The sequence below is a fragment of the Bactrocera dorsalis genome, chromosome 2 (assembly GCF_023373825.1).
Source record: "Bactrocera dorsalis isolate Fly_Bdor chromosome 2, ASM2337382v1, whole genome shotgun sequence".
In the NCBI taxonomy this organism is placed as follows: Eukaryota; Metazoa; Arthropoda; class Insecta; order Diptera; family Tephritidae; genus Bactrocera; species Bactrocera dorsalis.
In genome coordinates this window covers 3,034,379-3,044,566 of record NC_064304.1, presented here as the reverse complement: position 1 = coordinate 3,044,566, position 10,188 = coordinate 3,034,379, and the positions used below count along the sequence as shown (strand labels likewise).

At 38.8% G+C, this 10,188-nt stretch overlaps 1 protein-coding gene and 1 long non-coding RNA gene across 2 annotated transcripts; both read right to left on the bottom strand.

Annotated features, from left to right (window-relative positions):
* Positions 1-1,149: 1,149 nt before the first annotated feature.
* Positions 1,150-3,747, bottom strand: LOC125776490 (uncharacterized). Its single transcript, XM_049448659.1, has one exon. It carries the CDS (start codon positions 3,745-3,747, stop codon positions 1,150-1,152), a length of 2,598 nt encoding a protein of 865 aa, XP_049304616.1.
* A 5,217-nt stretch (positions 3,748-8,964) lies between these two features.
* Positions 8,965-10,182, bottom strand: LOC109579577 (uncharacterized). Its single transcript, XR_002183900.3, has 3 exons — positions 9,749-10,182; positions 9,579-9,648; positions 8,965-9,099 (listed from the first exon to the last, which is right to left on the bottom strand). It is a non-coding gene; the product is annotated as an uncharacterized LOC109579577 (long non-coding RNA).
* Between the last annotated feature and the right edge of the window lie 6 nt (positions 10,183-10,188).

The window sequence follows — 10,188 nt, the reverse complement described above, 5'->3', positions numbered from 1 at the left end:
TTTTTGATGAACATGTGTACGTAACCATATATGCGCTGCATTACTGTAAAGGAGTTTATATATTTACAATCAAGTGATATATCAGTTACTGAAGTTGACGACAGTAATGCATTTTTCCGCCGTTCAGGTAAGTTTCTAACGCGAATACTACTTTCTGGCCAATTTGTTTCCAAATCAAGCAGAAATGGGGGTCCAAATTTCCAAAGTGAAGAGTTTGATAACTCTATGGGCGATGCACCTCTCGACAAGATGTCTGCAGGGTTTAGATGTGTTGGTACATACCGCCACTCCATGCCATTAGTTAAATGCTGTATACTTGTAATGCGATTGGCGACAAAAATATTAAAACGTGAAGGCTCCTCCTTGATCCATGACAAAACCGTTGTAGAATCCGACCAGCAGAAGAATCGACAGTTAAATATACGTAAATTGTATATAGACTGAATTACTTGAGCCAGAAGCGCAGCTGCACATAACTCTAGTTTAGGAACTGTGACCGTTTTTAATGGGGCAACCCTTGATTTCGAACAGAGCAATGTGGAATATGCATGTCCACCTAAACGAGATACTACGTAGATACAGATGCCGTAAGCTAACAGACTGGCATCACAAAATGCATGTAACTCCAAGCTAGAATTTGGAAAGCCAACATATCGCGGAAAAGTCATATTTCCTATACTACTAAATTCATCGTAAAGTTGAAGCCACGCTGTTTGATAAGTCATTGGTAGACTTTCATCCCAATCGATCTTCTCCACCCACAGTCGCTGAAGGAATATTTTTGCCTTGCACACTACGGGTCCAATTAATCCAATGGATCATAAAGTTGAGCAATAACCGACAAAACTGAGCGCTTAGTAATTTTTGTATTGTTTTGGCGAGAAGTAAACGAAAATATGAAAATATCAGCATCGGGATTCCATTGAAGTCCAAGCGTCTTAGTTAAAACACTTCCATCATCGAATTTGATTAATTTCTCCTTATCTGTATCCGGCACATTGCTAAGCACTTCTGGTTTATTTGAACACCATTTTCGAATTTTAAAGTTTCCTTTACCTAACAGATCAGAGGTTTGTTTCATTATTTCTTTTACTTCTTCAACGGTGTGAGCACCAGTGATTAAGTCGTCGACATAAAAATCGCGTTGAATTATTTTGGAACCAATGGGTATAAAACTGCTTCATCGACAGCAAGTTGATGCATGGTGCGAATAGCCAAAAATGGTGCAGACTTTGTCCCATAAGTAACCGTATCGAGTTTAAATATTTTTATGTCATCTTTTGGATCGTCCCTCCAAAGTATGCATTGCAAGTAATTATCAGGTGTGGTGACTCGAATGCACCGATACATTTTGCAAATGTCTCCGGTTAGGGCGACCGGATTTGCTCGAAAACGAAGAAGAGTGTCGGCTAACTTTGGCTGAATGGTTGGACCTGCCATCAGCGCATTGTTCAATGAATAACCAGTTGTAGTCTGTGCTGAGCCGTCGAATACGACTCTAAGTTTTGTTGTTGTGCTATCGTTTTTGAACACGCAATGATGTGGAATAAAATATGTGGGTAGCGATGGTATTGGCTTCGATACTGGAGACATGTGTTTAAGTTCGAGATATTCCTTCATAAAGGATATGTATTGTAATTTTACTTCCTTATTACGTTCGAGACGCCTCTCAAGAGTTAGAAACCGTCGTAACGCTTGCTCGTAGGAATCACCAAGAAGGCTAATACTGGGCTTTAGAGGTAAGCGAACCGAATATTCGCCTGTCAGCAAACGACTGTAGTTTGCCTTAAAGTGATCTTCACAATCGAGTTCCTCTCTTGTTGCCTTACTAATTGGCTCAAAGCTGTTGTCTATTTCCCAAAATGAACGCACCAGTTCATTGGTAGATGGATGACCTGCGTCACACTCAAGCGATGTTGTTACGGTTGTTGTAAGCGATGATAGCTTTGGCGATGTGCTTTGGCCACCCGATACGATCCATCCAAAACGAGTTTTTTGTAGAATATAATTATTTTTCAAACGAATTTGACCAATGCAAAGCAAATCAAAAAATATGCTTGCACCTATGAGAAGATCCACACGTTGGGGCTTCTGAAACTCAGGATCAGCTAAGTTGATATTCGCTGGAATATCCCAATCACTGACTTCGAGTGGATAGTTTGGCTGATAATCGGTGATTGTTGGAGTTACCGCAGATTCTAAATTGACACTGAAGCTGTTATGTACAGAGTGAATTGAAATGTTGACGCTAGAATTAACAATAAATTCCGAATCTCCGATACCAGAAACTGCTAAAGACGATTTTGATTTTTTAATTTGTAATTGATTTGCTAATCTCGTCGTTATAAAGTTGAGTTGTGAAGCAGAATCGAGGATTGCACGACATGGTATTAGCGATCCGACACTGTTGCGAACGAAAACAATAGCAGTTGCAAGAAGCACACATTCAGTTGAACAAGAGCGTGACAGAGGTGAAGGTGAGCGACTTTTTGATGTCCTTGTGACGAGGACAGCTGGCTGTGATGGACCAGGTGTGGTTTCTAAAATACCAGTTACGGCTTGGTGGACTTGAGTAAAATGCAGCAGGGTATGATGCTTCATTGAGCAACAACGACATGTAGAAGATTTACATTGCTGCACCTGATGTCCTGGTTTGAGACAATTTATGCACAGATGTGCTCTTTTGGCTTCCTTCCACCTGTCACTTGGACTCAAACTTGCGAATAGTGGGCACGTGTATACAATATGGTCATGTTTTTGACAAATCGAACAACTTTTGGTGGAAGTCTTAGAAACAACAAATGCATTTTTACGATACTTTGTATTGCTCACCTGTGTGCTAGGTGTTTTTGTTACCATAGCATGAGTCACATTTTCTAATGTTTGACATCTCCTCTGCAAGAACGTAGTCATGTCCGTCCACGTGAGCAACTCGTCAACTGGAACCTTTTCTTCCCATAATGCGTGTGTTTCGGGATCCAATTTCTGTGCAGCGATATACTGAAGCAAACAATCAGCTATTTGTTCGAACGTACCCAACGAATGCAAGGCTCGAACATGCGATACTAATTTGTCCACCAGCGAACGCAACTCTCCTGATTTCTTGTCAGTGCTCACCCTCTGTAATCCGAATAGCTCTTGAATGTGTGCCTGAAAAATCAAACGTCGATTACTAAATCTTTGACTAAGTAATTTCATAGCAATTGTGTAGTTTTCGTCACGCATTTCAAGTGATTGGATAGTATCCAGTGCTGCTCCCTTTAGGCATGAACGAAGATGCTGGAATTTTTCCAAGTTTGACAATTCTGTATCATCGTGTACTATTGTTTGAAACATGCCAAAAAAGTTCGGCCAATCTGTATACGCTCCTCCAAATGACGGTAGCTGCAACTGCGGCAGACGAGACTTTGGTTGTTTCATCACAATGACCGATGGTTGCTCCTGTAAAGGTTGATGTCTCGTAGATGACATTACTTGAGGATCCAACTTGTTTAACTCCCTCGTAAACGCTGCCTTAACTCTGATGAAAGTTGCCGCGAATTCATCGCGAGTGGTAGTTTCAAGCTCATCAGGGTCCTCTTCCTCCAATTGTGACTGCGTTAATTCGAATTGATGTTGAATACGATCGAGCTGTTCTGATCTGACTGACAGCTCTGCATGATCCATGGAATTAAGTTCTTCCATGCCAAGTGGTGTTGAATTTAACTTGCGTAAAATGGCTTCACTTTTTCTTTTTAAAAACGACATTTTTTTTTTTTAAACGAATGTTACGAGGTAACTGTTTGCACGGCAAACTGTTTATATATATTAATACGGTTAAATGAAACTGTTCAACTAAATTAACAGTTGAAGTTCGTGATTTGTACACTGTATATTTTGCACGGCAAAATAGGAGAAAAATTACGAACAACAAAACTATTAACCGCGATGAGTTAACTGTAGGATCTGGTGATCTGTACACGGTACTGCGAAAGAAGCAACAAAGTATGCAATGTAACTGCACGCGGTATCACGTCGGGGTCACCAACAAATGTATGTCGTCGCGCAAGAATTTTTGCGCTCGTTGAAAAGCGAAATAGAACAGAAGCGATGAAAAGCGAAATAGAACAAAAAGCCGAAATCGTGTTGTTTTGTTCACGTTATAAAAGCGAATGGAATTTATTTAAGCAATTGTTACATCTAATGTTTGACAGGATTGCAGAGTGCGTAAATGTACAAAAAGTAGTAGGTGATGCCACTTAATTATCAGGTGATGTTCTGAGCGCTCTGAACAGTCCTTTATATAGAAAATAAAGCAGCAATTGGCAAGAATGCTCTGATGGATTATGGAATTTATAATAATTTTAATATTTAAAGTATATGAGGTCGAATTGAGTGAAAGTTGAAGACTTAACCTAAATTTCAACACAAAATATTTTTCGCGGCTTAGTGGAACTACGTATGACCTTATTAATTCTGGCACACAAATATAGTCTGAAAGACGCACACATATAAAACCATTCAGACATTCGTCACAAATAAAAATGTGTGTTTGTAAACTTTGTTGATTTCTCTGACTGTTAATAATCCCTTCCCTTCTGAGGATAAGGCCAAAAACAAGTGGAAGCAATCAATATTAATTGAAAATGAAAAGCAGCACAACGGCAATGCCAAGACTACACTTCGCTGCCCCCAAATTGACTTTATGGAAATGCGAGCTGTTGAATTCAACAATTTTCTGCTGCAGCAAGAAAAGCAAACTTTTCGCAGACAAAACGCAAAATCGCCAGAATCAATGATATTCATCAAAAGACGCAGCGGCAAACTTTTCGCCAGCGACTTAGCGGAGAAACGAAGAAGCGGGCCAGAAGTGTAAAAGTTCAGCGAGCAACAGGAGTCGAATAAACAGGCGGTGGATTACACACACACACACATACTCGAGGAAGTGCTTACGACCGAGTCAACAGCAACCGCATAAAGCCGAACCTTGCAAAAGCTTCACTTTCCCCCACACACACACACGCATACGAAGTAGTCAAAAATACCAGAAACAAATTCGGCAATTTGAAGATATAAATCTGGAGAATCGTTCGACACGACTGCGGTGGCGACGCTGATGCTTGCGCGAAGCCAAAAACTGCTGTTGGCAGCCTGATGTCTGTGGCATTTACTTTTAAGGCTGCGAAAACTTTTGCACCGGAAAAATGCAGCATTTAGCGGTAACAAAGGAGAGAAGTCGAGTCTCAGAGCTGCGATGCAGGCACGTGCGTGCGGTAAGGCCCACCAGGAAGTGTGTGAGTCGAAACAACGTGACCTGCGGACGAAGTCAGGCAAACAAGCAGCTGTGCTGGCCTTCAGCCGCGCATGTGGAGCTAAACTTACGCTGCGCAGAATCTATGACGGAAGTTAATTGAATTTAATTGCCCACTTAATGGTTCAATGGTCCTGGTCAACTGCTCAAAGAAGCATACATTTGCGCGCACACAAAAGCAATTGGCAACGCCGTTAAACTTATACTAACACAAGCGCCTAGACAAGGCTCGTCGGTGGTTAAATGAGAGGGAAATGAAATTTGGAAGGGGAAATGATGTGCACATGTGTGCGAGGTCCTTGTTGGGGCAAACAAACTATATTTTAATACCGATTGAGGCTTCACTCATAAATTTGTTGGGATAAAAAAGAAGAAATGCTTTATCATTAGAACCTCAAATCCATCCAATTTCATAAGAAACTATAATCTGATTGTAAGAGCTCTAATCCCTAAGACAACCTAAGGTGAACAACCAGTAAACTTGCGTCAACGACGCCAGTTCAACTCTTTTCTACTCAGGAGCGAAGGAGAAGGATATGCAGATTACTCAGTAGTTCGCCTTTTAGTCGCCTGCTCTCAATGAGTATTAGGAAAGAAGCATTTATGATAGTCTCAATGTGGAAGATTCATGAGAGCAAAACGATCATCAGCAAAAATAGAGACTGGAAAATCTATTCAACATTGAAATCCACCTAGAAAAAAGATACACAAGATCACAAAAGCATATTTCCCAAGTGGGATCGAGCATACTATATGTATATACATATGTAAATACTTATGAGTATTTGTTTTAAGGAGCTCAAAGTCAATCACACTGCCTTTCGTCGTTGCGTGTTGCGCTTATTAGCCAAACTTGCAGCCAAATGCGCACTGCCAGCTTTTTCTTCTGCTCGCAACTAACCCACATGGAAATGCGCAGCCCTTCAACTCCCCCAACGTCCACACATAGCAGCCAACGCCGGCACTTGTACGCGCGCGTCCCAATGGCAAAACTTTTCAAGAGCTGTTTTTTCCGCTGAAAAGTTTCGTCGATTGCTTCATTCGATTTGCGCGAACACATAGCTGTATATATGTACAGTTAAGATCTGGTAGTGTATGCACTTCCACTTCCGCCATAAAAATTCATTTCTTCGCCTCGCGACATTATTCTGTCGCTGCAAATGGCCCCGCTCCGCCAACAGGCCCCGCAAGACTCGACTTGTAATGGGCTAAGTTTTGCCATTGACGCGGCCATTAAGCTGCAATGAAACTAATGTTACCAATTCACTGCAACTTCGCCACACAGGAACACCTACGCACACTTGCTTTCCACATGAACATGTGTGTGTGTGTGAGCCACTCAATGAGTTACGACGTGTGGATATTTATAATCGCAATCTCAGCTCTCACACGTAGAAAATAGCTCCATTTTTTTTTTACTTTCGCACTTTTTCCGGTTCTTGTTTTGACTTGGTGGCATGTGTGAAAAAATTTTATTGCGCCAACTTGGAAAACAACAACAAATTGCGGTTAGTAAATGGCTAATAAATGCAACGAGGTGCTTCTTGGTAATAATTAGGTTGGTATTACAAGTGGGTACATGCGTTAGCACCGACAATTTCGTTGTAAGAAGGTTACAATACATCTTCAGTCCTGTTTGCGGTAGCTTTAAAAATGTTAGAAAAGAAAGAGAGAGAGAAATGCATGGAAGCATTCTTTGAGCACCACTGAAATCCGGAAAATCTCTATTTTGCTATCTTCAACTGTATTTTAAGACTTAGTATTAGTAAAAATATTTAGTTGGAAAAGAACTACAGCTGATCTCCGGGAGCTCCTCTCAAAAAAGACGGCTTGCGGTGACCACTATACGAGCATCTCTGAACTGGATACTCTGAAATTTGGCGTTTTATTAAAAAACAAAAAAAAATATATTCTTGACCAAAATTTCGCGTTAAATTTATAAAACAATTTTTATCGGGAGAAGAAATCCTCGATTAATTAATACCTTCTTGATAGTTTCATGGGAAGGGTAGTCGAAGGGGCGCGGTCCTTAGTACTTAGTTGAAACTGTAAGCTTGCAAGTGGTGGATACTCTTATGTCGGTATAGCAGTGCTCATGAGAATTTCCTCTTCATCGTGGAATAAACTTTATCGTGATTGAAAACGAAGACGTGATATCTTTTAACAAGAAAAAAGAAAATTGGCATAAAAGTTTTTTTGACAAAAAGAAGAAATATGTAATATATGTTGCCCTGATTGCATGTCTTCTTTTATATGGCATCCATTATACATATTGTATATGTATGCAGTTTTTAGTTGTAGATATGGATATCTCTACCAAGCAACTGCGCACTAATTTATCCTTATACTATCATTTGGTAGAATGAGCTATCTTCGTTTTTAACTTTAGATATAAAATTATCTGACCTGTTCCTCGAGGCACATTGTTATGATTATAGTTTACAGGTCTGTAAGGAAGATCTGCGAACTTGGAGGCTGCAAGTAGAGCCTAATAGAGATTCCGCCAACACAATAGATCGGGAACAACAAGATGATATATATACATATGGCTGAGTAATGGAAAAACCACCAACTTCTTAGCGAACGCATTCTAAATGCCGGATACTATAAAAGTAAATAGTCTAAAGGCGTTAAATCGCATGATCTTGGTGGCCAACTTACGGGTCCATTTCTTGAGATGAATTGTTGTCCGAAGTTTTCCCTCAAAATGGCCATAGAATCGCGAGCTGTGTGGCATGTAGCGCCATCTTGTTGAAACCACATGTCAACCAAGTTCAGCAAAAAGCTACAAATCCTTGTTAATACGAAATTATGAATTCACCAATAACAGCACAGGGGAACACAAACAACTTAAGACTTCACGCTTAGCAAAGACACACACTACGAAATTTTGCTTAAAACACAGAGTAGTCCAAATGAAATTAAGAAACCAAAAGTAATATTTTATTTACATTACATTTTAAATAAATTATTCAATCATCATAACTTAAAATAATAGATTTCCCTACATATTTATTCATAACTTTATTATATTTCGAACATATGTACCACTAAAAAATAAAAAACGATTGAAATTTAATTTTGAAACACATTCATGGAATATAAATTCAATCCACCCAAACTCTTCTATGATAATTGTTTTTTACTTCATACGCAATAAAGTAATATTTTCTACACAACAATAAAATATGAAGTTTCGGAAAAGATTACTAAGTCGTTATTAATTCCACATGAGCCACGTGTGTTTCTCTAAAGTGTTGATTATCATTTCTTTTACACCCTGTGTCACCCTATATTGTAATAGATTTTCACCCCACACCGAGCAATTAGAATGTGCTATTTATCGCAAACTTACAGCTGGCATCATTCGGTTTCAATTAGAGCTTACACAAATTAGAGAAAAATAACACTAATATTTCTGAGTTAAAAGTGCGTATTTGGCAGTGCATTGCAACCAAAACATCAATTTATTCATCAACTGATTAACTGGGTAATATTATTTAAACGATTCAATTTATATGAAATATAGCAATAGATACAAAAACAGTGAATGAAAACAAGTGACTCTCAGTTGTGGTCGCGCGGAGAGCGCCCAATGTGAATACTCTGTGCACTTTGTGTGCTCCAGTTTATACACAATTGTTGTTATTGTAAACTGGCAGCCAACTACACTGCGGTGCTGTTGCTGCTGCCTCTTCTTCTGTTGGGGGGATTATATTGTTGGTGCACTTGGTTGGGGATTCGTCAGCCAAAGAAATGTTATTCAGTCTCTTCCTCACTGCGTACAGTGCATTCACGAGTATATTTTGCTGCGTATAAAGAAAATATTTTTTATTGTATTTTATTTGTTTTCAGTTTATCTTATATATAAATATATATATATATTTATTACTATAAAAAAGTGTGAAAAGGATATTTAAGGCGGACAAAACACCACAAAGACTCATCGATTGAATAGAAAGGATTTTGCAAAATGCTACTCAACCGAAACAAGTAATAAGAAAACCCCATAAGTTACATGTGACCCCATTAAAAGCTATATTTATATTATAAACGTCTCTTATATGCTTTAAAAATTAGCATATATGTCGAATTTAGTATGTTCCTCTCAAAAATGTGTTAATAATTTGGTAATAAGTATATACATATGTAAGTAAGTGTATGGGTGTGTAGTCAGACGTCGGCGCCAGCTCAACCTCCCACATTTTGCACCACCATATCGTACGATGAATACGTACGTATGTGTATATAAAAGTGTATATGTAAGTGTAAATATGTATATGCATACCTGCTTTTATACATATGTTCTTCACTTTCCATATGTCCCGGCTAGCTCATCGGCCGGTCGACAAACTTGGCTGTCGTATGACAAGAATTTCGTTTGTAAATATAAACGCAACATATGGAATATATATAATTTATTTGCACTTGAACATACATATGTATATACATATCTACCTTTAAACTGCTCCTTCAACTGCTTTTGGTTGGAGTTTTGTCATATCGTCATATCGTCATATCGCTGCTTTCGCCGTATCATCAAAATTTTTAAACAATTCTTGTTTTTATCATTCGTACTTATTTTCGCTTTTTGTTTGTCTTCGGCTTTCGTATGAGTTTTCTGCAACTGCAACTTGGTTAATATCATTTACTTGTTTATTTACTATACTGTTAAAAGTTTTACACAGTCGCACCGCGCCTCAATCCCTCAACCCACCTCAATGCAAAGTGCACATAACTTATTTATACAGAGTACATGCATGTATACATACATACATATGTTCATAATCGCTTTTAAGTTTTTCTCGTTTGCTTGATTTGTTTTGTGAAGTTATTGTTTCTGTTTTCGTCTCATTTTTCTTTATATGAAATCGCCTTCCAGCCGTTTAAGTACTTAT